Source organism: Petromyzon marinus, chromosome 68 (genome assembly GCF_048934315.1).
Source record: "Petromyzon marinus isolate PM22_M1 ecotype Great Lakes invasive population chromosome 68, UKy_Petmar_22M1.pri1.0, whole genome shotgun sequence".
Classification (NCBI taxonomy): domain Eukaryota; kingdom Metazoa; phylum Chordata; class Hyperoartia; order Petromyzontiformes; family Petromyzontidae; genus Petromyzon; species Petromyzon marinus.
In genome coordinates, this window is record NC_133734.1 from 8,981,006 (window position 1) to 9,008,663 (window position 27,658).

The following is a 27,658-nucleotide window of genomic DNA, read 5'->3' on the forward strand; positions in this document are numbered from 1 at the left end:
ATTATTATACGACCTATATCTTTACGAGAGGATCCTTCCCTATGAACATCGGGAAGTACACCAACATTGACTCCAGAAAGCCTGACTCTGATGTTGAGCCACTGGGTGTGGAAACCAGTCCAGAGCTTGCTTGTACTGAATAAATAATTTTGAAACGATGCACTCCCACGTCGTGGGGCTGATAGGATGTATACATTTTTCTCATGATTTTAAAACAGAGGCACATATTTGATGGAGACCTATTATCGGCGTATCTGGTTATATTACTAATTTTCTCCACAACATGGAGAAGCGGGAGGTGAGTTCTCGAACAACGCTCTTGCTTTACAGGTTGATCGGTCTACATTCCCACCTTCACCTATTGTCATGAGCTTTGGGTGATGACCGAAAAGATGAAATCGCGGATACAAGGAACCGAAATGAGGTTTCTCCGCAGGGTTGCTGGGCTCACTCTCCGCAATCGGGTGAGGAGCTCGGTAATCTGGGAAAGCCTCAGAGTCGAGCCCTTGCTCCTCCGGATCGAGAGGAGCCATTTGAGGTGGTTTGGCACCTGGTAAGGATGCCCCCCGGTAGACTCCTCCTGGAACTCTACCAGGAACGTTCTAGTGGGCAAAGACCACGGAGCCAGCCCAGGACACGCTGGCGGGACTTTGTCACTTGGCTAGCCTAGGAATGTTTATTGAATAGCATTCAACAGCCGGTTTCCTGTCATATTTTATCGTCATCTTTACTCGTTTAACGTCGAGTTTTTAATTCAATACAATCGTTGCTCCATACTGCGTTATTTTATCTCACTCATTGCAAGTCTTCTTTGGTTCTTTCGGTAAAGTCACGTAGAATGAGAATGAAATAATAAATTGATAAAATAAAATAACACAATAAAATTCTCACGACGTTTTGGCCACAACACAAGCGGCCTTCATCAGGTGAAGGGACGAGACTGTCTGGAGGACAGCGCTGGAGCGAAAAAGCCACGCTCAGATCGCGACCTTTAAGCTGTGTGAGAAGAAACAAAGCGCCTTGACAAAGGAATTAGCATAAAATTTAGCATTGAAATGGCTGAGTGATTAGCTTGTGACTGGTCACAGAAATGGCTATGTTAAAGTTAAAGCATACACATCGCATAGGCACCCCTTGACAAAGGAATTAGCATAGAATTTAGCATCCTTGCAGTCACGAAAGCTTTAAATCGAAATTCATTGCAAGTCATTGGAGTTATCCTGCAAAGTGCTTTGATGTCTCACGAGATAAACTGTTTTTGTTACGTAAAACGTTGCATTAAAAAATTACATTTCAACCACCCATAAACCATAAAAATGCAATATCCTGAACAGTTATTACACACTGACTCAAGCCTAACAGAGTTCACTTGAATTTATGGAGTTGTCCCCACAGGGAGCGTCATTAACTCCACTCAGGGTGAAGGTCACGGGGACACGGAGGCCACTCGCGGTACCTGCACGTCCTTGCGTGTGGCCTCCATCTGTCCCACGGACGCCTCTGCCTCCCTCCTCTTCTCCTCCACCGCTCGCATCTCCTCACCGACCCCACTCTGCAAGAGACGAAGTCACCAGAGGAGACTCCATTCCCTGAGCGTCCCGTCTCAGACCCACTCCATACGGAGCCCTCCACAGTGACGGCTCTGAATTGCCGACCAAAAGGGTGGTGAGGAAGTCAGCCTGGACTCACTTAAAAATGTTTAAAAGGCAAGACACCTGTTGCCAGAGAATCAACCCACAGTGATGTTTGTTGTATGATATGTTTCTATTACTCCCAGGTGATGTATCAGAATCAGGATATGTAATTATACTGGAGGAATCCGATGAGCTGTAAAGCTCTTTTTCACAGATGTCCAGTTGGGGTGGGTAAGAACGCTACAACAACAAACAATACAAAAACATAATAGTAGTGCAAACTACAAGAAAGGTGAACAAATCACTCAATAACATACACATACAATCAAGCCATCCCCATCCTACCAGGTATTAATTCATTTTGCAGAAGCGACCTGGCCACAAATGATAACTCATCAAAGTGGTTTATCACGTGGAAATGTATAGCAGCCAAATAGTCGCAATGTGTGTTTTTTTCTTCTGCACCTCAGTGGTTCTCACTGTCGGCACGTGGGCCTCACCTTCCGTGTCTGATGCTCGTCCTTCAGCGTGTCGGCATCATGCCCTCTGTGTTCTCCAGCGATGGCGCAGACTGTGCAGATGAGGCTCACGTCTTGCTTGCAGTAGAACTTGAGCTCCTCATTGTGCGTCTTGCACTTGCGTGCTTCAGGGTTCACATCTGGTGAAACAAGGACGTGATCCTTCAACTTCGCCCTCTCCAGGTGAGGCGCGAGGTGCTCAGTGCAGAAGGACGTCTCGCACTTGAGGCAGGTCTTCACTGCAGGCGTCTGGCCTTCTGGGCAGTTATCACAGAAAACAACACCACCATCAGCAGCAGCAGCCATGGTCTCAGTCACTCGCAGCTGCTCCATGAGGTTGGGGATCGTCACGTTCCTGGTCAGCTGGGGTCGTCGAGGGAAGGTCTTGTGGCACTGCGGGCAGCAGTAGGAGTCTACCTCCTTCCAGGCGTCCTCCAGGCAATGGAGGCAGAACGAGTGGCCGCAGCTGAGCGTGGAGGGGCAGTCAAACGTGTCCAGGCAGATGGGGCAGGTCAACTCACGGTGCACGTTCTCAGCGGCAGGAGCTGCGCTCGCCATGACCCAAGGCTGCACCCAAAGTTAGTAGCTCCCTGTCGCTCGGACAATTTTATATTTCAACAAAAAAATAGTTTTACTTTTATAATCTCTTGAGATGTTGATTATCCTTGACGAGTTGTGTTCTGTGCGCAGCTCACACGGCGGAGGCGAGCAGGGAAATGAAATGACTTCACCTGCAGTTAAGTTATAAATACCTCGAGACACGCCCTGGAATGTTCCACAACGCGGCAGAGCTCACCTGTGTAGACGTGGCGTTACAGTCACGCACTGTGTTATGTTTGTACAACAAAACCCAGCAGTAGCAGCCAGGGACACAGCGATAATGGTTTGTCCCACAGGCTGCTTGACCGGCTAGGGTCATGCTGTGTGCATTGCCACAGTGGAACCGCACCTTGAACAAACATTCTGATGTAATCGTCTTCAACCTTTGTCAACTAATATTTTAGCTACTGGCTTCATGCTTCCTCTGTTCATCTGTCAATTTTTTTTTCAGTTCATGTATTCCTAGGATACCGTTTAATTCTAGGTGGATGGTGGTTGTATGTAGGGCTGAACGATTAATCGATTTCAAATCGCAATTTGAAACAATGCGATTAGGAAATCGCAAAGGCTGCGATTTTTTGCGATTTGAAAAATCCTATTACTCTCTTATTGGAATTGTTTCATTTTGTATTATTGTAACTTTATTTATTTAACTTAACAATTGTTCTATGTTGAAACATTTTAATAAATACATGTTGGAAGCAATTAATATAATTAAAGTTCTCATTCTTGCATTAGAATATATAAAGAGCAGTTCATATGTTGATGGTATCACGTGGTATTGCTCCATCACGTGTTTTAAATCCATTACATAGTGAATATTGAACTGAAGCTTGACTTCAATTTTTTTTTATCGCAAATCAAATCGCAATATCTGTCAGAAAAATCGCAATTCGATATTTTCCCCAAATCGTTCAGCCCTAGTTGTATGTATGTTGATCTTCTTTCACAACGTCGATAGGCAATAGTACTAATCAAACGTGTGTGAGTGTGTGCGTTTCTGGGTGAGTGTATGGGTTAGTGTGTGCGTTTCTGGGTGAGTGTATGGGTTAGTGTGTAGGTGTTTGGATGAGTGAGTGGGTATTTGATGAGTGGGTGGGTATGAATGTTGAACTTCTTTCACACTGTATGTAGTCACTCTCGCTTATCGGAGGTGAGAGTGGGTGGTGGTTGTGGCGGCTGAGTGAGTTGGAGGGAAGGTGGGAGGGTGATTGGGTGGGAGGGTGGGAGGGTGGGAGGCGAGGCAGTTTGGGTGGCAGATTGCGTGCTGGGTGGACGAGCTGGCAGGGAGGGAAAGTGAAAGCGATGGAGGGCGGGAGGAAGGGTGGCTGGGAGGGCGTGCGGTTGCGTGGTTGGGTCACTGGGTGGATGGACTCACGCATTACCACAGCGAACAGCCTCTGGCTAAATAAACATCGTCATTCATTTCAGCTTATTATGACTATCACTGTGCGCATTCCTATTATGCATTTTAAAATATATATAGCTCAACCTTTAAAATTGTCATTACCTAAACTCAAAAAAGTATTCACCACCTATTCTAGTCAATGGTAAGATTTTACATCCTGGACTCGCTGAGTTTGGCCAATTCTATGATTCTTTTTTTTAACCAGTTAAGGCCCACTGAGTTACATAGCTCATTTTTTTTAAAGCGACCTGGCAACGATTGAAAGCTCAACAAAGTAGCTTTTCACGTGGACATTTCCTAAGCAAAAACTCTAAACGCGTGATGTTGATTCTAAATGTCGAGGGGAAACCGGAGGAAGCAGATTAAAATCCACAAGAAAGCGGAGAGAGAGACACGCAAACTCGAAATATACAGCAGCAGCAGGCATCAGTCAGGGTCGGGATCGAACCCACGACCTCCTGTGCAGCAGGCGAGGTAGTTAACATCTCCTAGCTGCCGTGATGATGATGAGAGAGAGAGACACGCAGACTCCAACTATACAGCAGCAGGCATAACCAGGCGAGACAGTTAAAATCTTTGCCACGGTGGCATTACTGCACGCTAAATCGCACAATCCAAACCCCGCATCGATCGAGGGGAACGTGCACAATACCCGCGCGTGCACATGGGGTGAGGGCTCGCGGATGAACATCGCTGGAAAGGATGGGACACAGGGGGTGAGGATCCTCCTCGTCTAAGCAGCCTCAAGGAGCGTGCTGTCGCGGGGTGGAGGGGAGAGAGATCGCCTGCAGGGGGGGAGAGACGCCTGCAGGGTCAGGTTCACGGTGCACGTGGCTGGGAAAGTTCCTCTCGGAGTTTTATTTATTTATTTCACGGGAGTTCGCCTGAATTCACTTTCACTCGGAGCTCAGTTAAAAGGGAAAAAAACCTATTACCATATCTTGTTACTGGAAAAGGATGTCTCATAATGTAAATGCTCACCCCGAGCCCTCAATACTCTGATAGTGCGCTGTTTCTGAGTTGTACGCCTTTTAGTGTCATCTGGTCGAACACCAGTGGAGACTAGGCTCTAAGAAAAGCCATCTCGGGTGTGGACCAATCAAATTCAAGGACAGTGCCAATATCATTATCAGAGTTGTCTCTTTTGTTTGCATTTTGACTGCTCGTTTTGTGGTTATTGCAAACATGATGCCTTGTATAAAGGTGTCAGTTTTTGTGCCAGTTAAAAGGATAAAAACCTATTACTAAATCTTGTTACTGGCAAAGGAGGTCTCATAATGTAAACAGCATCATGCAGTTCTAAAGAAAAAGTATTTTCCATCTGGATGATTTAAAAGTGCATAGCTCCAGTGGCTTCCTAATATCAGGAGGAAGAGCGCTCCAGACGGCCGCAGACACGCTTCTGAAAGCACGCGATGCGGTGACCGTCTTTGTTTGATGGTTAGCCAAAAGCCGCTGCGAGGGTGATCTGAGTTTGCGTGATAGTTCATGCTCCTTGATGAGAGCAGCAAGGCATTGTGGTTCATTTGTGGCAAGCACTTTCTGTGTGTAATGAGTGCAGTCTTATAATGTCTTTGTTCAGCAACCGAAATCCAATGCAGCTCAACGAGCACCAGACGGACATGGTCGGATGTTGGAGTACCCTTCAACGCACGTGCCAAATAATTTGATATGCATTCAACGATATTGCTATGAGCCTGTTAGTGTTGTTGTATGCATACTTATCCATTTTACTGCTAATCCTGCTATGAAAGAGGGAATAAAGTCCCCTGGTGATATTAATAATTTGCACAAAATAGCCGCGTTGTGGAGAGTATTTGTAACAAAAACAGATAAGCATCCTTCATATAACTGTCTACATAAAGCAAATACAGTGGTACCCCGGAGATCGAACTTAATTCGTTCCAGAAGGCCATTCGAACACCGATTTGATCGAACACCGAATTAATTTTCCCCATAAGAATTAATGCAAATTACATTAATTGTTTCCAGACACAAGAAATATCTCATTATAAAGCATTTAATCACGAAGATTACAGTAATTACGGGCATAAAATAGAACAAAACAACAAGAAACACAATAAAGGGAATAAATTAATAAATATAAATGGAATAAATGCAATAAATGAACATTGAACTTCACTTTGCCTGCAGTAAGGAGAGTTGATGGCTTGAGTAGAAGGAGGTGGTGGTGTTATTGTTTGGAAGGGGGAGTCCCCTTCCACAATAGCGTCGGGTTACTGCCGTTCTGGCGTTCTTTCTCTTTTGTACCTCTTTTCTGCCACTAACTGTGGGTCACTTGAACCCTTTCTGACTAGCAACTTATCTAAAGAGGTTACCATACGGTAAAACCTTTCTCTGGGCAAGCGTCACGCATGCTGCTGGCCATACGCGTCTCAGCCGTGTCCTGGTTCTTTCAATTCGCAATGGCCCGTCGACCTCCGAATTTCGTTAGGAAATATCGCGTCCGAAAAGCGAATTTGTTCGAGTTCTGGTGCATTCGATCTCCGAGGTTCTACTGTATATATAATGTACACATCCCATCAGCCCCAATACCTGGGAGTGCATCATTTCGGAAGTGTTGATACAGTGAAAGCAAACTCTGGATCGATTCATGGTTCTGAACAATTTGTCACGTTAACTTCTACTGCAATGGATGGAAGCGTTCTCTTCTTAGACACACGCATTGCTGCTTTTCATTGTCAAATTCGGTTTTCCAATGGCACTCCCACAAGCTCTCCCCCACACTCGGTCATATTTCAAAAAGCGTGACTGTTAAATCACGCGATATGACACGAGAAATTAGTGATGAATAAGGAACGGGCGAAATGTTCGTTCCATTGTAACAAATGAGTCCAATCGTTGCTTCTCTGAGGCACAATTAGGACGCATAGTGTGCAGTGTTATTACCCGAGGCTCATATCCAGACTTTCTTAGCATTTTTAGGATTTAGTAATCAAACTTGAGGCTGTTTAATCTAGACTCAGGCATCTTTTATAATTATTAGTGTTCAGTTTTTTTTATAACTTGAGCTCACAGATCCAGACTAAGGTATATATGCACAAGAGTAAACTACCACTGCCCATATACACGACTGCAACACCTCGACGTCAATACGTCACAAACGAGTGTAATTCATTATTACATGAGCGTCATTCGCACTACACGTGTGTATTATGGAATGAAGGTGCTGTTCCTATCCTGCTTGTGTGTGGAGGCAGTCGCCCTCCAACAACAGCAGAGGGCGGAGGAGCGACGCTCACAACAATGAGCGGAGCGCCGGGTGGCTAAAGCACAGCAGATTGGCACAGTAGGGGGCACAGGTGGTGCATCAGCCAGTCGTCTCAGTCAGTCGACCCGTGGCACCTGCTGGGTCTGCCCCGTGACCTCCTGCCAGCGGGCGTTCGACACTTCACGTGGCCTCAAGGTGCACATGGCCTGGCACAAGCGTCGTCGTGACGTCACTGCCACTTAGTGGCGAATGGCGGTTGTTGTTGTTGTTGTACGCACACATACGCTACGGCACTGCTGCTGCGATCCACTGCCACACACACCACCTCAAATCTCACAAAGCCGAGCAGGTGTTGGGCCTGGGTAGGCCTCTCATGGGCGGCCACCATGCGTAGCAGGTGCTATAGGCTGCAGGGCTACGTGGCAGGCAGCAGATGGCATTGCAGAGAAATACATTGCTGTACAGTACTCCTATGCTCTCAACAACTGGGCTGCCTGCAGAGTGCTATTGTTATTGTTGTGCTTTTTTAACCTTTATTACACGGGTACTGTGATTATCATTACTACAGATGGATGCTCATCGACTCGATTTAACACAAAATAACCTGTATTATGGACGATATTGTTCGCGAGCACCTACATGTGAAAACTGATTACCAAATCTCTGCGCTCCTCTATGTATGTTAAGATGTCTTTAGTCAATGAATGTTTGTGTGTGTGCACGTGGCAAGAAATTGGAGGACCCGGAGAAAAGCTACATCCTAAACCGGCACTACACCAAATCCCATACAGAAGGTACAGACGATTTTAGTCCACACTTTGAAGATGTAGGGAGTTCTCCTCGGCTCCTTCAGGAAGTGAGCTTCAGTACATTCGAGGGGTCCCACCAACCCTCATCTCTACAGTGCGGGATTACAGGCCACGTGCATAGCCACCACTGATATCAAGATGTGAAACTGCCACCGACAACTTTTGATCTAAAGCTTTCGTGACTGCAGGGAGTCATATTCTTGTTTCTTTCGGTAAAGTCACGTAGAAGGGACACAATAAAATAATAAAAATATGAAACAATAAAATTAAATTTTGATTTAAAGCTTTCGTGACTGCAGTAATTCATATTCTTAGTTTTTTCGGTAAAGTCACGTTGAAGAGAAACAACAAAATAATAAAATATATATAACAATAAAAACATTCTCACGACGTTTCGACCATAACTCAAACGGTCATCTTCAGGTGTGTTGGTTTGCATAAATTTCTTTTTCAACGGTGCATTTATTTATTTATAAAAAACGTTAGCGTCACGCGCAGCGATTTGGCAGTTTGCCCAGGACTAGTCCATCTATATTTTGAAAAGAGGAGGGGGGAGACGAATTTAATTTATAATGTATGCTGTCTGAAAGCCACTGTAAGCGTGAACAATCAATTAAGAACTGAAATGGTTTATCAAATCTTTCCAATGATTGCTAAGATAGAATCCATCTTCTCGGTTGAAATTGTCTCTGTGCTTGTATATGTGGATAGCCTCATGAACGAATCTCTCATGGAAGCCAGATGGCTTACAAAGAACCTCTGTCTTGGAAAAGTCAATGGCATGTGAGCCTACTGAATTAGAACAATGATCTGCTACGGCCGAGGTGTTGGTCCTACCGTGTTTAAGGTCTGCTTTTCAAAATATAGATGGACTAGTCCTGGGCAAACTGCCAAATCGCTGCGCATGACGCTAACGTTTTTTATAAATAAATAAATGCGCCGTTTAAAAATAAATTTATGCAAACCAACACACCTGAAGATGACCGTTTGAGTTATGGTCGAAACGTCGTGAGAATTTTTTTATTGTTTTATATATATTTTATTATTTTGTTGTTTCTCTTCAACATGACTTTACAGAAAAAAACTAAGAATATAACAATAAAATTGTCACGACGTTTCGACTGCAACACAAGCAATCATCATCAGGTGTGAAAACCACAACAAAAACATTTGAACACAAAGCAGACCTGAAACACGGTAGGACCAACACCTCGGCCGTGGCAGATCACTGTTATAATTCAGTAGGTTCACATGACATTGACTTCTCCAAGACAGAGGATCTCTGCAAGCCATCTGGCTACCATGAGAGATTCGTTCGTGAGGCTATCCACATATACAAACTGAGACAACTTCAACCGAGAAGATGGATTCTGGCTTAGCAATCATTGGAAGGATTTGATAAACCATTTCGGGTCTTAATTAATTGTTTACGCTTACGGTGGCTTTCATACCGCATCCATTATTTTTCGTCTCCCCCCTCCTCTTTTTCGAACATAGATGGACTCGTCCATCTTAACAAACTGCCAAATCGCTCTCCGTGGTGCTAACGTTAAAAATAACCACTACTTTTTTCAAATTTTCTTGTTGTGGGTTTCACACCTGATGATGATTGCTTGTGTTGCAGTCGAAACGTCATGAGAATTTTGTTTTATATTTTTATTATGTTATTGTTTCCCTTCTACTTGACTTTACCGAGAGAACCAAGAATATGCCACCGACAAGCCACAGAGACGAGGAATCTCACCACCACGTGAGCCCACACATCCCAGCACAGTAAACACGTTCAGATGTAATGTTTTTATTCATTACCACACACACATTGACCCTTGACCCACAATAAAATGCGATTCAAATGCACAGGTAACCCAATCAAGTCTATGCATATTTACGCGATCTAACCCAAGACACCTTTATTATTAATAATATTGGTCGCGAAAGCCTATGTGTTAAAGTCTATTTGTTTAACCAGGTGAGAACTCAAGAGACCAGGATGAGTCTCGGTTGCAAGAATGATTGCTGCTGCTGTTGCTGCTGCTACTGATGATGATTCTGTTGCTGCTGATAATGCTTCTATTATTTTTGATGCTGTTGGTACTACTCCTGATGCTGACGATGATGATGCTAATGATGAGCTACCGCTGCTGATGCCGTTGGTCCTGCTGCTCTTACTAATTCTTCTGCTGATGATACTTCTGCTGATAATAATGATGATCGAGTCGAGTTGAATTTAAATTTAACGAGGTGAGAACTCTGGAGACCAGGAAGAGTCTCATTGACAAGAGTGACCTTAGTCACACAAATGAAAAAAATCAAAACAAGTCAAACCCATGCCAGCAATGACGCAAATAGAAATCTCACCCCCAGCCCAGAGCACAATGCGATTCGCGTTCACACAACTACACAACTGGTACGATATAATCAATGCGTCTCAAATCATCTATGCATTGCTAAACAGCCTGAGACTCGAGTTGGATTCACACCGGATTGGTGTCTCACGTTAAGGAGGGGCGCTGCGGTGGCTCGGAGATGTTAACTCCCTCGCCTGGTATGCAGGAGGTCGTGGGTTAGATTACTACAGTGACAGCTGCTGTATATTTGGAGTTCGCGTTGTCATTATCCCTGTAATAGAACACAGTGTCTGCGTGTTATTAATGCTTGTTGAGACAATATTAGTCGTGTTGTAGTGGCAGAGGAAGGCGTTATCCCATGAATCGAAGGTTGTGGCTGGAGGTAGAAAGATAATTCAGACATTCAGCAAAACCAACCTTTATTACAGAAGATATTGGTGGCAAAAGCCCTCCTACTAGGTTTTAAAATGGCTTCTTTCTCTCTTAGCCCTGTAAAATAAACCTAGTTTGTGTGGGTGGAGGAGTCACTCAACCCCTGGTTATGACAAACATGTCATAGTGATGCCATCCCATTCCCACCCCATTCCCACCCCGGGTTTATCGCCCAACGAGCGAGTGACCGCGAGGGGGACGGCGCGCGTCACCCCGTAGCGTCACGTGACACGTGATCCCAGCACGCCCGCGGTGGAGCTCCGCCCCCTCGGCGTTGAGCGCCACGTGGCGTGCAGTGCGAGGGACGATGGCGTCAGAGAGAACCTTAAATCCCCCCACTCCCCCCCCCCCCCCACAGTGCGCTAACCACTGCACCACCGCTCCACCCCACACTACACACATGCCCCTCTATACACTAAAGATAAAGATTCACCGCGTAGCCTTAACAGACTGTTGGGGCAAGTTCTGTAAGTAGCGAGCAGCGACTATGAAGGCTGGCACTGTGACACACGAGGGCGTGGGTGGCAAGCACCATGTCCAGACACACACAAAGACAAAGACGCACAAAGACACACACACAATAGCAAAGACACAGAAAGGCATAAACACACCAACCCACTCACCCAGACAAATATCCCCCGTATATGCTTAACAGACTGTTGGGCCAAGTGTTGTTAGCGACCACCTGTCAAGACTGGCACGGCACACAAGGCGGTGGGTGGACAATACCACGACTGACCCGCCTTTGTCTCCCCAGTGGCGATGTTTCCACACCACACCAGGAACTCATTTGAGGCTGAGTCGACCCTAGGGGAGACCCAGGACCGAATCAGATAATCGGCAATGGTGTTGGCGAAGGGGTCATGGGCCTCCCGTAGGTCGACTCAGCCTCAAATTAGTTCCTGGTGCGGTGTGTAAACGTTACCACTGGGGAGACAAAGGCGGGTCAGTCGTGGTGTTGGCCACCCACCCCCTCGAATGTCGTGTCAGCCTTCTGAGGCGTTTACTAACAGCACTTGCACCAACAGCCTGTTTAGGCTGCACGGGGGATCTGTGTCTTTGTGTGCGTGAGTCTGCGCGTTGTGCCCGTTTCTCTGCGCTGCTCACACTCCGTGCTCTCAGGACGCACGACTCAGATCCAGAATCCTCACTGAGTCATCAACACCCCACACACCCAGCGCGGGGTAGAGAGGCTGACTAAACGAGTGGTGGATGCAGTGCAGCAGCTCCATGGAGTCGGCGCGGTAAAACGACAGCAGCCCCGCCTCCCAGTGCAGGTGACACCCGACTCTCTGGGGTGAATCCCTCAACGGCACTGAGGTCTCTACACCACCATGACACACGTAGCAGCTGTTGTTATATTTATATAACACCCAGGATGAGTCGTTCCTTCCCAGCCAGCACTCGTCACGACTCCCTTTCCGTGCGATCGTCCCGTACACGACTCCAACCACACAGCCCCAGGCCGCACCCCCCACGTCCACCTCCCAGTAGTGCTGACCCGACGAGAAGCTCTCTGAGCACAGGGCTTGTGACCAGCCATCAAAGCGGTGTGGGTGATCGGGGCGACCCTGGGAGACAGCGGTCCGCGTCACCGTCCTGAGATCCGAGGAAATCTGGAGGTTGCTGTGGGCCGAGTTTGGGTCCAGATTCGGTGAGCGTCCATCTGCAGTAACGATAATCACAGTAGCCGTGGTAACAACAGCACCAATATAACAATATCACTCGTCCACTAACACGCACGTACACTACAATAGAGCAATTCATAATGAGCATTGTTATACAACGTTGTAATGCGTAGCTAGCGGTGCGATGACATCTAACGGGCACTTTGTCAATCCGCTGCTGGATGAGGGACTCCCTACACCGTGTGGTTCGTGTGGGATTTTGACAATACTTCATTCACCACGTCGGTCACTGCGTGTTGGTGAAGGCAGGCGGCACAACTGGCGAGAGCACAGAAGTACAGTACAGCGGTGCGTTTGTCTGCCCTGCCATCTGCTGTTCGCCACGTAGCCCCACAGCCTGTAGCACCTGCTAGGCCAGGTGGTGACTGTCCCACCACGTGACCCCGCAGCCTGTAGCACCTGCTAGGCAGGGTGGTGATTGCCCCACCACGTGACCCGGCAGCCTGTAGCACCTGCTAGGCAGGGTGGTGGCTGCCCCACCACGTGACCCCGCAGCCTGTAGCACCTGCTAGGCAGGGTGGTGGCTGCCCCACCACGTGACCCCGCAGCCTGTAGCACCTGCTAGGCAGGGTGGTGACTGCCCGTGCGAGCCCCACCCAGGCCCAACCCCTGCTGAGCTTAGCGAGATGTGAGGAGGTGGGGCGCACTGCGGGCGCTCTGTGCGGTAGCGCCCGTGGGTGGCAGTGGACCGCAGCAGCAGCGTGGATATCAACACCGCCGTAGCGTCTGTGTGTGTACAACAAACACAACGATCTCCCGTATAACCTTTAACAGACTGTAGGAGCAAGTTCCTTTGGTGAGCACCTGTGGAGGCCGGCATGGCACACGAGGGGGTGCTGTTGGCCAACACCACGCCCAGCCGCCTTTGTCTCCCCTGTGGTGACGTTTACACACGCAGCAGCGACTCAGTTGCAGTTTAACTTATTTGGTATAGCCCTGTGAGCCATGCGGCTCTTGACTCGGGTGCAGCCGCAACAAACAAAAAACATGAACGAAGAACATCTTAAAGTGACGACGTGCAACAGAAACATCCAGCAAAAACGGGCTGAGTCGACCCAGGGAAGACCCATGACCGGTTGAGATAATCCAACACTGTTTTTTTGCCCGTGAGCGGGAATCGAACTCGGGTCGCCGGGTTCGTAGTGCAGCGCACTAACCACTGCAATACTATAACAGTACTCTTTGATGTACACTCGTGTGTGTGTGTCTGCTATACATAAACATTGATAAATGGTCTTGGGGAGCGGCAGTGCGGTGCTTAGCGCAGTGACCCTAATTATATTCTTGCTCACGGCCAATATCAGGGACGATTATCGGAATCGGTCCTGGGTCTCCCCTAAGTCGACTGAGTCCCAAATGAGTCCCTACTGCGGTGTGTAAACATCGCCGCTGGGGAGACAAAGGCGGTCGGGCGTGGTGCTGGCCACCCACTCCTCATGTGCCATGCCGGCCTTCATAGGAGCTCGATAACAGCACTTGCCGATACAGTCTGTTAAGGCTACACGAGGGATCTCTGTCTATATCAACGTATCGGTAGATATTGATACGTGTTGCTTAGTAATTAACTTGTTTGTTGCCTGTGTAGTCATTTACACGGGCAACTCAGGTTATGCCTTGGTCTGGCTGTCTAATACAACCTAAAGTTGCCTTTGATTCTGAGAGGTTCAGGCTGTAACACCGAACCCTAAGAATCCTCAAGGTGTCTGTATCTCGCTGCCTCAAGCACTAAAAATTACGAATCCTAAGAATATCAGCAAAAGCGTGTTTGTGTGACGTTCTAGGTACTCATTAAGGCTGAGTGGACCTAGGAGAGCTCCAAAATTGGTTCTGAATCGACTCACCACTGATGTTGGCCATGGCCATGAATAGGCCTTAAGATTTGCATTGAACTGCCCATATAGGACCCACCACTGTGACCTCTACATTGGGTCAAACTTAACATCTCTTAATGTTCGACGGCTTGTGCATCAGATCTTTTTTATTCACGATGTACTTACAAAAAAATCCACAGACTACCTGCTGGATCTCCTCTCTGTTTCGAAGAACAAATGTCACCTAAGGTCTTCGCTCATTTACCAACTTCACATTCCTTATTGCCGTATAAATACTGGAGGAAGGGTCTTTGCTCTTGATGCCCCCAGGGTCTGGAATGCTTTCGCCAATAAACTGCAACTTGGATCACTACCTGTGAGATCTTCACTCAAAACTGCTTTAGAGGAGTTGTACACCCCTAGCAGCCACTGCTATTCAGTGGCCTGAAATAAAATGCTTCGCTCTGGATGACCGCTGCAAAGTATGATCTTGAGTTTGTATTATAGTGTGCTGATCTATAAAGGTGCATTGAAGATTTTTGATACTCCTACTGATACTCCTCCTGTTATGGAGTGACTTATGCTGCCAGCTATGGCTGCAAAGTTTGGTAGTACATGTTATGTAGATCGTTTATTGTAAAATTTAAATCACAGCTCCTATGATCACTGTTACATTGTTTTAACGCTTCATTTTGGTGATTTCGAAAACGTTTTGGTTTAGCTATATTTGCTTGTTGTAGTACAGAGTTAGCCTGATAACTTAAATCTAAATTGTCTTATGGTTGTTATTGTTTGACTTGCATCCCACTGGGATTTTTGCACAAAGCGTTGATATACGGTGCTTTTTCTGGAAGACTTTGCTGTTTTTTCCTGGATTTTCCTGTTTGCGCGTAGTAGTCACTTTAAGATGTTCCTTGTTTTAGTTTTTTTGTTTGTTGCAGTTGCACTCGATTCAAGAGCCGAATGGCTCACAGGGCTATGCCAAATAAATGAAACTGAAACTAAACTGAAGTCTGTTGGTGACCATGTTTGTATATCAGTGCACAAACCATCCCATCTTCACTGGACATCCGTACTCACTCTCGCTCATTCATAAACCCATACGCCTCCGGTTAGCACGGTTGGTGTGAAAGAAGTTCAATGTAGACCTATGCACTATTACAAAGATACGATACCCCCGTATATCCTCAACTGACTTTTGATGCAGTGCTGTTAGTAAGTGTCTATGAAGACCCGCATAGCACGCGAGGGGGTGCGTGGCCAACACCACGTCAAGCCGTCTTTGTCTCCCCAGTGGTGATGTTTACACACCGCACCAGGTACTCATTTGAGGCTTTGTCGACCTACGGGAGGTCCAGGACCGGTTCAGATAACCTCTCAGTGGTGTTGGCCTTGAGTGGGACTCACACTTTGGTCGCCAGGTTCGTAGCGCATCGCACTAACCATGACACCACCGCTCCGCAACATACATGTACAAGCGCAATTATGTGCACAATAACAGACGCATAAGTGGCAAGAGTCCGTGGAACTCACACATGAATGCTAGCAGGTTGACCACAGCTCCCTGCAGGGTGCTGATCGAGGTGATGTCTTCTTCACTGGGAGATGAGGATGGAGATCCCTTCTGAGCGTCTCTCCTGTGAGGCCAGAACTAGCAGTGACTCACACAGCCCATGTCTTACACAACACCATCACACATCATCATCATCATACACAACATCATCACATAGCATCAACATACACCATCACTCACAGGATCATACCACACATTATCATCACACACACATCATCATCATCATCATGCAACCCATGTCCCACACACGGCGTCACACCGTGTATTAATCTACGCGAGTTCATGAGTTTACGTCAGCTTTCACTACCATGATGAACTGGATGGACAGGTTTTGCGAGTTATGTCTCGGCTGGGCTGGACGGGAAGGGAGGAGGCGATCCTGTGTGTGAACCTGGAAGAATTTTACAATGAAGAAGGTGACTCCTGCAACTACCGCGTCTTCGACTTGTGCTACACTACACTAGTAACAAATTTGCATGTTCTGTTTATGTGACAACCCTGAATAATTAGCTGTGGCAGGTAGTAGCGGGTTTAGCGAGATGTTTATATTTAGGCAATTTAACCCAATACACCTGTATTATGAATGACACAGCATCATCACCATCACGCGGCCCATGTCCCACACATGGCGTCACCTCGTGTGTTCATCAGTGTGAGTTCATGAGTCCCTTACCTGTTTATCTCCTTAAGGTGAACCTGCAGGAGTCAGACACAGGGGGCGCGAGTCAGTTCACCTCCAGCCACGTTAACCACACGGTGATTGGTAGGCGCGATGAGCTGGGCTGCGCTCAGCCATTCGCGTATCCCAGTGTTGTTGGTTGTTAACATGGCAAAGCCGTGGATTCGTTTGGGCTCGATGGTTCTCATCAGCAAGGTGTGGCCTCTGAAACTGTTGCCGCTCGGTACCCGATGTCACGGGGAAGAGGCGTCCGTAGCACTCGATATCGATTAGCAATGATAGTGAACCAACATTCACAATAAGTTGAAAGCACTTCTATTTTCAGCATGACTGATGGTTGGTCTACCTTTGGTTGCATGAATAATTAAAATGTAGTGTCAAGTAGCCTTGATCTGTCGTACATTAATGGACCATGCGGTAACAGTTTTTTTAATGCCAACGTCTGCACACATTACCAACCAATTAACTGGAGGAATTTGCGTGTTAATCGTTTATTTATTTATTGGAATATCACCAATAATTTATGTTTTTTTTTATCAGAATATACAAATCCACGTTGGTAGACTTGATTCTACACTTTATTTCAGAACACATGGGCTATACATTGTAATTCCAATGCAAGATGCGATATCCTGTGCTTTGAGTTGCATCTCATGTGCCGCATTTTTAAAAAAACGCAATGAATATACTCAAAATAGGGCACTCGTCTTGGCTCGGCGAGCGCTCTACCTGCAGGAACGTGAGCGAGTCCCTCTCCTCCTGCAGAGCGCGCAGGCGCGTGGCTGCTGCCTGGAGCTCGCCGATCTCGCGCTGGTAATGGGCGATGTTCTCCTCGATCCGGGACAGCAGCTCACGCCCCTTCACGTCCACGCGGTCCAGAGCTGCCCTCTCGTCCTCATCCAGCGTCGCCCTCATGCGGGTGAACTCGCCTGAGATGCGAGCCTTGGTCTGGACCATGGAATTCTGCAAGGGGCGTGGGATGCATTCGATCAACTCATATACCATGCTGTGAAGACCAAAGTCACATTGTGTTCTGGATACTTCAAACCTAGTTTTCCCTGCCTCAACATTGTCGCTGGACTCCCATTGAACAGGTCAATAACTTTAAGTATCTCGGTGTTATCTTGTCCTCCACATTGATCATATGGCCAATAATAATAATATAGCCCAAGCCGCCATCCTCCCCATCTTTGACTCTTGTGAAATCATCGACCGCCTAGCCTCTTGTTCCATTATACCACCTGGCCGCCCACTCATCTCTAATTTGTCCCCCCCCCTGGATAACTTAATTCTGAACGTCCTTTTGAATACAACTGCCAAATATGTGTAAAGACAGCACAGGGGACTAATAGACACAGGGGGTAATGACGGGGGAATTAGCAACGGAAGAGACTAGGGGCCACAAGGGGTAATGACAGGTTTATTGACATCGTGGGCACAGGAGGTAATGACAGGGGAATTAACATGGGAAGAGACTCGAGGCCACAGGGGGTAATGACAGGTTCAGGGTCAGACAGGGGAAGGATCTGGGGTTTACGAGAAGGATCGAGAACAGGGGATGTGGCCAAGTGAGAGAAGGGAGCAGCTGCGGATCAGGGGCCGAGAGCCATCCAGAAGGTTCTTGAGAAGGGTCATCACCGAAGGTCAAGGGATGGCCACGCTGGGGATAAAATGGGTCGAGAGGAGAGGCTTGAAGCTGCTGATGGAGTTGGGGTCTTCGCCTGTCATGTGAAGGTGTCTTCAATAAAGATCATCACAAGAACAGCATCTCCTGGAGTTGTCACAACTGGTGTCAGCAGTAGGGTGGTATCATCATGTCACGGTATAACCGGAGGAAAAAGCCACCTGAAACTAGGGAGAGAACAAGGAGGAGACCCCCGCAGTGAGTCCCGGGAGGCAGAGTCCCGGTCAACAACCCCGCAAGTGAAGAAGAAGCTGTGGCAGCAACGAGGAGGGAGGGGGGCTGAATGATAGCAGCCACAATTCACGGAGGGGGGAAGCGAGGTGGCGGGATGGCTGGATCAACTATTGGCAGCAGTCGCACAGCTCACCTTGCAGTTGGGCGTGGATGCAACAAGCGCCAGGAGCAGGCGGCGATCGACACGACGGGCGCCACCCCACCGGCCAAACGCAAGCCCCGGGGGGCGTCCGCCGCGGTCGGGCACGGCGACGACGCCCTCCGGTCAGCCGTCGATCCTCAGCTTCTTTGCCAAGGCGAGCCCGCCGCCCCCCAGGCAGTGAATTTAACGTGTCTGTGTAATTTTTCAACTTTTTACGAAACTTAGTGCCCCGAGTAGCTCTCGACGAGGCCAATCGATTGACGCAAGTTTTGTTGTCGGTAAGGTAAGACTCGTGTCGCTGCGCGGTTTTTCCCACCTCCTGGGCAGTGATGGGACCCCGGGGTCCTGCCAATTGCTTCATATCAAGAAATAGGTCGGACAGAGGGGGAAGCACTGAGGGCTTTGCTGACCACCCTTGATGACGATGCCCTCGCGGCGTTCTTAGCCATGCCTGAAGGACGAAGGGCCACTCTTCAACAGGCACATGGGGAGATGGAAGCCGTGTTTCATCCTCCATCCCACACACGGAGGGAGTTCCTGCAGCGGAGGCCGGAGGACGCTGAGATGCCCCTCGCTTACCATAGCGCGTTGATGGCGCTCGGGCACGTGGCATTCCTGCGAATGGACAAGACAGCGCTGGACTCACTAGCAATGGAGAAGATGCTGATGTTGGTGCAGGAGATGGGAGTCGTACCGCTCCTCATGGAGAAGGAGGCGCATACCTCTCTGTGGGTGGCCAGGTGCCTGCAGGCACATGAAAGCATGAACCAGTCCCCTCGAGTGGTGGCATGGGCAGATGAGCCCGTGTTGGGTGAAGCCTCGACAGCCCGGTCAGCGGGGAGCACGGGGGCCCCGACGGAGTAGGATCCGGAGCTGGGGAAGAAGGCGGCGGTGGCGGTTCAAGGCTGGGCTCTGTGGCAAGGGGAGACCTCGCGATGGCCTCGAGGTTGAGGGCCGAGGGAGGAGGCGACTCTTCCAGCAGTGGGGTCCCGCCATCATCTGCTTCCAGTGCAGACAGCCGGGACACATCGCGCGGTGATGCCGGAGGCACGCCCGGCCAACTACAACATCGCTGGCATCCACCTTCCCACCAATGACCGCTCCACAGCCACAGCAGGCAAGTCGTGACACACCAGACACCCGGGTCGAAACACCACCTCAAGCATCTCGGGCATCCGGTGTTCCGAGTTTCATTTTCACCCGCATCACTTAGTTGTCAGGCGGGTGGCCAAAGTCGGGCATTGAATGGAAAAGGTTGGCTCTCTGGGTGGTGGCAGCTGCTGCAGCCACATCAGCAGTGGCTGGCTCCATTAAGGGGGTAAAGGTGCGCGTTTTGATCGACACTGGTGCCTCGGCCACCAATATCTCGGAAATGATGTATGACATGTTGCCGTCAAATGGGCATTATGTAATTCCGGTAGTGAATGCGTGTGTGGCACCTAACGGTGGGAGCATGGGAATCATGGGGCAGGTGGAGGCATGTATAAGGATTGGGGAAATTGCAATGTCGGGGACTGTTTTGATTTCTAAAACACTGGCTGTTCCTTGCCTGTTGAGCACCGACTTTTTGAGCAAATTGCCCCTTAATATTTTGATGGACCAGAAATGCATTATAATGCTGTCAGGGTAGGGATTGTTTTATGTTACTTACTTACTCCATTTGTAGTGAGTCAGATACAAACATACAAGTCCAGGCCTTGGTTAGGGAATCGGTATAGATTCTGCCAGGTATGCAAATGTTGGTCCCATTGCGTTACTGCATTTAGCAGACCTCGATGCGGGAGTCCTCCTTACACCATCCAACACAGCGACCCCGTGTGCTTACGCTGGTGGGCTTGCAGACGATCCTGCAGATGAGCCAGGTGCCGATTCTGCACATGTTAAATGTGGGTGCAGGGACTGCTGTGGTCCAGGCGGGTACTGTATTGGCTCACACGACGGCTTCGTGTTGCGAGGCGGTTGACTTGGTCGTGGTGGTGGTGGTGGATATTGCGGATGCGGTGGAGGAAAGGGCCGAGTCGAATGGGAAATGGGCTGAAACCACTGTGCAACGAAAATCCGGATTTGTCTGAGGTGCAATGGGGCGAATTGCGGCCGTTGCTACTGCAATCTTCGGACGTTTATAGTAAGGGCAATTTTGACATTGGCCGTACTTCGCTGCTGCAGCACCATATTGCTATGGGTGACGCAGCACATATTCGCCAGAACTCATACCGTATGAGTTCTGTAGAAAAGGAGCATGTACAACAGGCGGTGGATCTAATTTTGGCGACTGATGATTTAACCATCAACCAGCAACTTGGGGATCCTCAGTATTGCTGGTGAAAAAAATCTTTGTCGATTTTAGGAAACTGAACAGGGTCTTGGTGGCAGAGGCATATCGGCTTCTGCGTGTGGACGATTCTCTGGATGTGTTGTCAGGCGCTCGTTTTTTTTCGACATTGGATTTATTGTCAGGGTTTTGGCAATTACCCCTGAACGAGTAATCTAAACTAAAAACTGCACTTCGAACACCTCACGGACTGTATCAGTTCAATTTTTTCCCCATGAGATTGCATTCGGTGCCTGCCACATTCCAGAGGCTTATGGAGTTGGTCCTAGCAGGATTTCAATGGGACTCATGCCTCATTTATTTGGACGACATTATTGTGTTTGGTGGCACGGTCGAGGAGCATTTGCAATGGTTGCGAGTGGTGTTTTCCAGGGTACATTCAGATAATTTGAAATTGAAACCCGCTAAATATAATTTATTACAAACCTCGGTACAATATTTGGGCGACAATGTGAGCGCTTCCAGAATAGCTATGGACCCCGACAAAACAGTGCATACGAGATTGGTCGACCCCCAAGTCTGTGGGTGAATAGCGCAGTTTTGTCGGGTTTGCATCCTAATACCGACGGTTTGTTCCATGGTTCGCAACGATTGCAAAACCCTTGCATGCTTTGGCTGCTGAAGAACAGAAGTTCAAATGGGGGGAGGAGGAGGAAGCGTTTGTTATGCTACGCAATTGCCTCTCCAACGTACATCCCTTGGCTTATCCTGATTTCTCCCTGCCCTTTATCTTAGACACGGAGCCCAGTGACCTAAGTATAGGGGCTGTCCTGTCTGAGGTGAAGGGTGTGGTTGAAAGGGTCATTGCATATGGTAGTTGTGTCCTGCTACCAGCTGAGCAGCGGTATTGTGTTACCCGCCGGGAACTTCTGGCAATGGTCTTCTTCATTCAGCAGTACAAGCCTTACCTGTATGGCAGGGACTTCGTGGTCTGCATGGACCACGTGGCCCTGCAGTACTCCCTGCGAGTAGACCAGCCTCCTGGCCAGCTCTCACGTTGACTGGAAATACTGCAGGAGAACTCCTTCCAGGTAAATTTCTATTTAAAGCTTTCGTGACTGCAGGGATTCATCTTCTTGGTTCTTTCGGTAAAGACACCACGTAGAATCGAAATATTTTATTTTATTATGTTTTATTATTATTTTATTTCCATTCTATGTGACTTTACTGAAAGAACCAAGAAGATCCTTCCAGGTAGTCTATCGGGAGGGCGTAAGACGCTGTAACGCGGATGCATTGTCTCTATTGCCTCATGAAGAACTGTGTGCGTGTGCGTCGGGAGCTGGGCGGAGTAAACCACCCGCAGCTGAGTTGCCAATGGTCGTAGCTTGACTGGGCGATGCAGAACCAGCCAGGGTGGTTATACATAGAGACAGCACTTTGGGGCTCACGCATGCAGAATGGGGGCAGCTGCAGGTGGATGACGGTTATTATTGGCTTCGTGGCGATGTGTGTAAACAAACCATTAAACGCCTGCCTCTGCGGGAGTCTCGCGGGTTGTTCTCCATGAAGGACTGTTAATGCGATGGGATGAGGTTTCACACCATCGTTGCTGAGTGGTCGCCACTTCCCTGCGGGGGGTAAGTTGACGCGAGCCGTGCATGAAACTAAGATGCTGCTCCTCGGGCATCAAAAAAACGCTGTTGACCTTGCAACGGGACTTTAACTGGTCAGGAAAGTTGACCGATGTTCATCACCTGGTCGCAGGTGGCATAGAGCGCGCGCCGAATGCCCCCATTGCAAAGGTATCAGCCCCTGTTGCAGTCCATCACAGTGTCCCGAAGCAATGAATTGGTTGCGCTAGACATCCTGGTCCCCTTTTCCATGTTCACAAAGGGGAACAGGTTTCTCCTGGTGGGGGTGGAGTATTTTACTCGCTGGTCAATGGTTTGGCCATAACCGGACCAAACAGCTGCGTCCATTGCAGATGCATTCCTACACGGCCACGCGTTAGACAAAGGTGCCCCAGAGCAGCTTCTTACTGACCAGGGTCCAATTTTCTCGTCTAAAGTGCTGCGTGAAGTGTGTGACGCATTTGGTACAAAAAAATGTAGAACCTCGCCATACCATCCTCAAATAGATTGAATGGTAGAATGCTTGAACAGGACCATAACATCTACATCATTAGACCTCCATTGCCAGTACCAAAATGTAATAATAGGGGTTTTCCCCTTTTTTTCTGGCAACAAAACTGAAACCTTTTTTACAAGGATTCATGTCTGCATTAACCACAATACCTGCAGTCAAAATGCGTACGCCTTCTGGCGTCATCTGGTCGAGCACCAATTGGGTCGAGGCTCAAAATAAAGCCATCCCTGGGTGTGAACCAATCGGTTTCAAGGAAAATGCATCATCATATTATCATGGCGTGTTTTTTGTTTGCATTTTGACTGCAGGTATTGTGGTTCATGCAGACATGAATCCTTGTCAAAAGGTTTCAGTTTTGTTGCCAGAAAAAAGGGGAAAACCCCTATTATTATTATTAGGACCATAACATTTCTGCAATGTCAAGCGGTTAATGAGGTACAGACGGACTGGGACTTGCACGTCCCGGGGGTTCTGGCGGCATACGGAATGGCCCCACATGCCTCTACGGGATTCTGCCCTTTTTTCTAATGTATGGACGGGAAAATGAACCCCCATAGAGGCTCAACTTGGTACGACCTCAGAAAAAACGCAGGTGTCCATACCTGTGCCGCTACAGGTTACGTTCGAGCGAGTGTCGGAAGCGCGTTGCAGCAGCAAGAGATAATACTTCCATGGCGCAAGCCTCTAATAACAAGCCTCAAGCCATACGTATATCCCCACCCAGACACCTCGTCTCCATGTCCTGTACGGCCGGGGTCTGGTGTGTCCGACGTTTCTGAGCAGTCGGCCAAAATAATTGTGCTTCGGGGAAAATGCGTTGTGCTGGTCACAGACTGCGAACCCTTGATGCCCAGGGGGCCACAAGAAACCACCACAGGCGATGTGTCCGACGTTTCTGAGCAGTCGGCCAAAATAATTGTGCTTCGGGGAAAATGCGTTGTGCTGGTCACAGACTGCGAACCCTTGATGCCCAGGGGGCCACAAGAAACCACCACAGGCGATGGAACGGTGTCGAGAACCCGGTCAAAGTGCTTACGTCTGCGGTAGCAGTTCTGCAACCTTAAAATTGACTTTAAACTCTAGCATAACTGTATTAATTCAGTGCAAGTAAACTCTGGACCGATTTTGGCATGCAGTGTCTCGTCAGAAAAGTCAGGCTCGCTTGAATTAACGCAGGTGAACTGCTAGATGCTATAGACAAAGACCCTCTATAAATATGGATCTTATTCAGGCAACAAAAAACGATTTGATGCATAAACCAGTCCAGCATTTCCGCTACGGAATCAATGCTGCTAAAATAATGCACTCCCAGAAGACTGTGGAGCTGATGTGAGGTTTATGAATTGATGTATAAGGTGGAGAGGCAGATGTGTAAGGAAATGAAAATGTTCTGTTTATTTTATGTTTTAGTTATATTCTCCGCGACGAATCTAATGATTATGTTTGTGTTGTGTGTTAAATAATTTGGCATCTAACTAGGACCCGTATCATTACGAAACGGTCCTTGCCTGTAAACTAAGAGCAGTACATGAGCATTAGCTCAAGCAAGCCTGACTCTGATACCGAGACACTGGGTGTGGAAATCAGTCCAGAGGTTGCTTTTACCCAATCACTGCTTTTGAAACGATGTACTCCCACGTCGTGGGGCTGATGGGATTTGTGCATTTTTGTCATGATTTTTATACGGAGGCAGATATATGATAGAGACGTTTAATCTGCTTATCTGTTTTTGTTACTAATATTCTCCACGGTTTTTTTTGTAAATTATTCATTTCATCGGCTGACCTGATGCCTGCATTACAATCGAAACCTCTGCATGCGAAAACACAAACAGGTTCATAGCAATAGCCTTGAAGACATATCAAAAACAGACCCAATTACTAATTATACTTACCAATGAAATGTGCGGCACTAAGAGTTAATCTCTAATACATCTCGATTCGTGCAAATTCAATTTAAAATGTTTGAAATAGTCAGACTCTATGTTATGTTAATTGAGAGTTAGGTGCGTGCCATGAGAGCTAAAGTGTTTTCCAGCATTGCCTGCACTCTGTTGAAGTCGCGTCTCTCATGTTTATTCTAGTATTTCACAGCCGATTTCCTGTCGTATTTCATCTTAATCTTCTCTCGTTTAATTTCTGGTTTCTAATTCAATGCAGTCGTTGCTCCATTCTGCTTTATTTTATCTCACCCATTGCCAGTCATTGGTGTTAACCTGCTAAGTGCTTCTCCAGTCTCACGATACTTGAACTTTTTTTAACATATATAAAATTTGATTTTTTTTTATCATTTATTTGTCAATCACCCAGAGCCTTTTAATGCAACATCCTGCACAGTTATTACACACTGACTCAAGACTCACAAAATTCACTTGAATCTACGGAGTTGCACTCACATGGAGACAGTCACAGACTCCACGCAGGGTGGAGGTCACAGGGTTACAAAGGCCACGCGTGGTACCTTCACGGCCTTGCGAGTGGCCTCCATCCGTCTCACGGACGCCTCCGCCTCCCTCCTCTTCTCCTCCACCGCTCGCGTCTCCGCTCCGACTCCACTCTGCAAGAGACGAAGTCACCAGAGGAGACTCCACTCCCTGAGCGGCTCCCTCTCAGCCCCACTCCACACGGAGCCCTCCACAGTGACGGCTCTAGAACTGCCCACCGGAAAAAAATGAGTCCAGGGAAGTCGACTTGAAAGAAAAAAGAGCGTGGAGAGAGAATTATCCCGTCCTGTTGGTTTTGATTTAATGAGATGTTGTATCAGAGGTTTGTTCATGAAGCCATCCAGATATATAAACACAGACAACACAACTTCAACCGAGAAGATGGGTACAAACTGAGCAATCATTGGAAGGACGTTATTAACCAGGTAAAGTCTAAACTGACTAAATTTCGAATTAAAGCTTTCATGACTGCAGGGATTCATATTCTTGGTTCTTTCAGTAAAGTCACGTAGAAGGGAAATAATTTAGTAATAAAAGTTAAACATAATATAATGTTTTATTTGTATTATTTGATTATTTCCCTTCTACGTGGTAACTTTACCGAAATAAACAATAATCTTAACTGACTGTGATGTTTCCATCCTACCTGCCTATGTCAGCTGTCATTTCCGACTCTCTGTGCCCCGCCTCCTCCCCCCCTTCTCTCTCCCCTCCTACTGCCGAGGCCTACTATATAAGCTCGTGCCACGGCAAATCTCTCGCCTGCTTCAGCAGTTATTTCTTGCTGTGTTTGTCCTTCCTGATGACGATTGCTTGTGTTGTGATCGAAACGTCGTGATCTATTATTTTACAACCTACGTGACTTTAACGAAAGAACCAAAGAGCACGAGATGTTGTTGTTGTTGTTGCTGCACTTTTTAAGCTCAGATCACGTTATCATTCGCTCCTGAGTGGCTCACACTCAACCCACGCGGGCCTCACCTTCCGTGCCTGATGCTCATCCTCCAGTGTGATGAACTTATGCCCCGTGTGGTCTCCTGCGATGGTGCAGTCCCTGCACACTAGGCTGAGGTCTTTCTCGCAGTAGAACTTGAGCTCCTCTTTGTGCCTCTTGCACTTGCGTGCTTCAGAGTTCACATCTGGTGAAACCAGAACGTGATCATTAAACTTCGCCCTCTCCAGGTGAGGCGCGAGGTGCTCAGTGCAGAAGGACGTCTCGCACTTGAGGCAGGTCTTCACTGCAGGCGTCTGGCCTTCTGGGCAGTTGTCACAGAAAACAACACCATCAGCAGCAGCAGCCATGGTCTCAGTCACTCGCAGCTGCTCCATGAGGTTGGCAATCGTCACGTTCCTGGTCAGCTGAGGTCGTCGAGGGAAGGTCTTGCGGCACTGCGGGCAGCAGTAGGAGTCTGCCTCCTTCCAGGCGTCCTCCAGGCAATAGAGGCAGAACGAGTGGCCGCAGCTGAGCGTGGTGGGGCAGTCAAACGTGTCCAGGCAGATGGAGCAGGTCAACTCACGGTCCACGTTCTCAGCGGGAACTGTGCTCGCCATGACCCGAGGATGCACCCAAAATAGCCCCTCACTGTGGCTCAGAGAAAATATTTCAACAAAAAATACGTTATGTTTATAATATCGTGAGATGTTGATTACCATTGACGAGGTGTGTTCTGTTCAGGAGACGCTGTGTGCGCAGCTCACACAGCGGAGGCGAGCAGGGAAATGAAGTGACTTCACCTGCAGTTAAGTTATAAATATCTCGAGACACGCCCTGTAATGTTCCACAACGCGGCCGAACTTACCTGTGTAGACGTGGCGTTACAGTCACGCACTGTGTTATGTTTGTACAAACAAAATTTCAGCAATAGCAGCCAGGGACACAGCGATAATGGTTTGTCCCACAGGCTGATTGACCGGCTAGGGTCAGGCTGTCTGCATTGCCACAGTGGAACAAACATTCTCGTGTAATCGTCTTCAACCTTTGTCAACTAATATTTTAGCTACTG

At 47.9% G+C, this 27,658-nt stretch overlaps 2 protein-coding genes across 2 annotated transcripts; both read right to left on the bottom strand.

The window, feature by feature from the left end:
* Positions 1-703: 703 nt before the first annotated feature.
* On the bottom strand, positions 704-2,784 carry LOC142906587 (E3 ubiquitin/ISG15 ligase TRIM25-like). The gene is made up of 2 exons (XM_076054734.1): positions 2,135-2,784; positions 704-1,552 (listed from the first exon to the last, which is right to left on the bottom strand). The coding sequence occupies exons 1-2, from the start codon at positions 2,708-2,710 to the stop codon at positions 1,427-1,429; spliced, it is 702 nt and encodes a 233-aa protein (XP_075910849.1). The 5' UTR covers positions 2,711-2,784; the 3' UTR covers positions 704-1,426.
* An 8,797-nt stretch (positions 2,785-11,581) lies between these two features.
* LOC116956990 (E3 ubiquitin-protein ligase TRIM11-like) lies at positions 11,582-27,457 on the bottom strand. The gene is made up of 6 exons (XM_032978908.2): positions 26,637-27,457; positions 25,673-25,768; positions 17,462-17,695; positions 16,727-16,749; positions 16,014-16,117; positions 11,582-12,692 (listed from the first exon to the last, which is right to left on the bottom strand). The coding sequence occupies exons 1-6, from the start codon at positions 27,306-27,308 to the stop codon at positions 12,100-12,102; spliced, it is 1,722 nt and encodes a 573-aa protein (XP_032834799.2). The 5' UTR covers positions 27,309-27,457; the 3' UTR covers positions 11,582-12,099.
* Positions 27,458-27,658: the final 201 nt, after the last annotated feature.

Bases quoted from the DNA above. Each gene is read 5' to 3' on its own strand.
- LOC142906587 (XM_076054734.1), bottom strand. From the start codon at position 2,710: ATGGCGAGCGCAGCTCCTGCCGCTGAGAACGTGCACCGTGAGTTGACC. The intron at 1,553-2,134 runs GTGAGGCCCACG...CGTCTCTTGCAG, and splicing joins ACGAGCATCAGACACGGAAG to AGTGGGGTCGGTGAGGAGAT.
- LOC116956990 (XM_032978908.2), bottom strand. From the start codon at position 27,308: ATGGTAATCAACATCTCACGATATTATAAACATAACGTATTTTTTGTT. The intron at 17,696-25,672 runs GTACCACGCGTG...CGCCCCTTGCAG, and splicing joins CCACTCGCAAGGCCGTGAAG to AATTCCATGGTCCAGACCAA. The intron at 12,693-16,013 runs GTGAGTTCCACG...GATATTGTTATA, and splicing joins CAACCTGCTAGCATTCATGT to TTGGTGCTGTTGTTACCACG.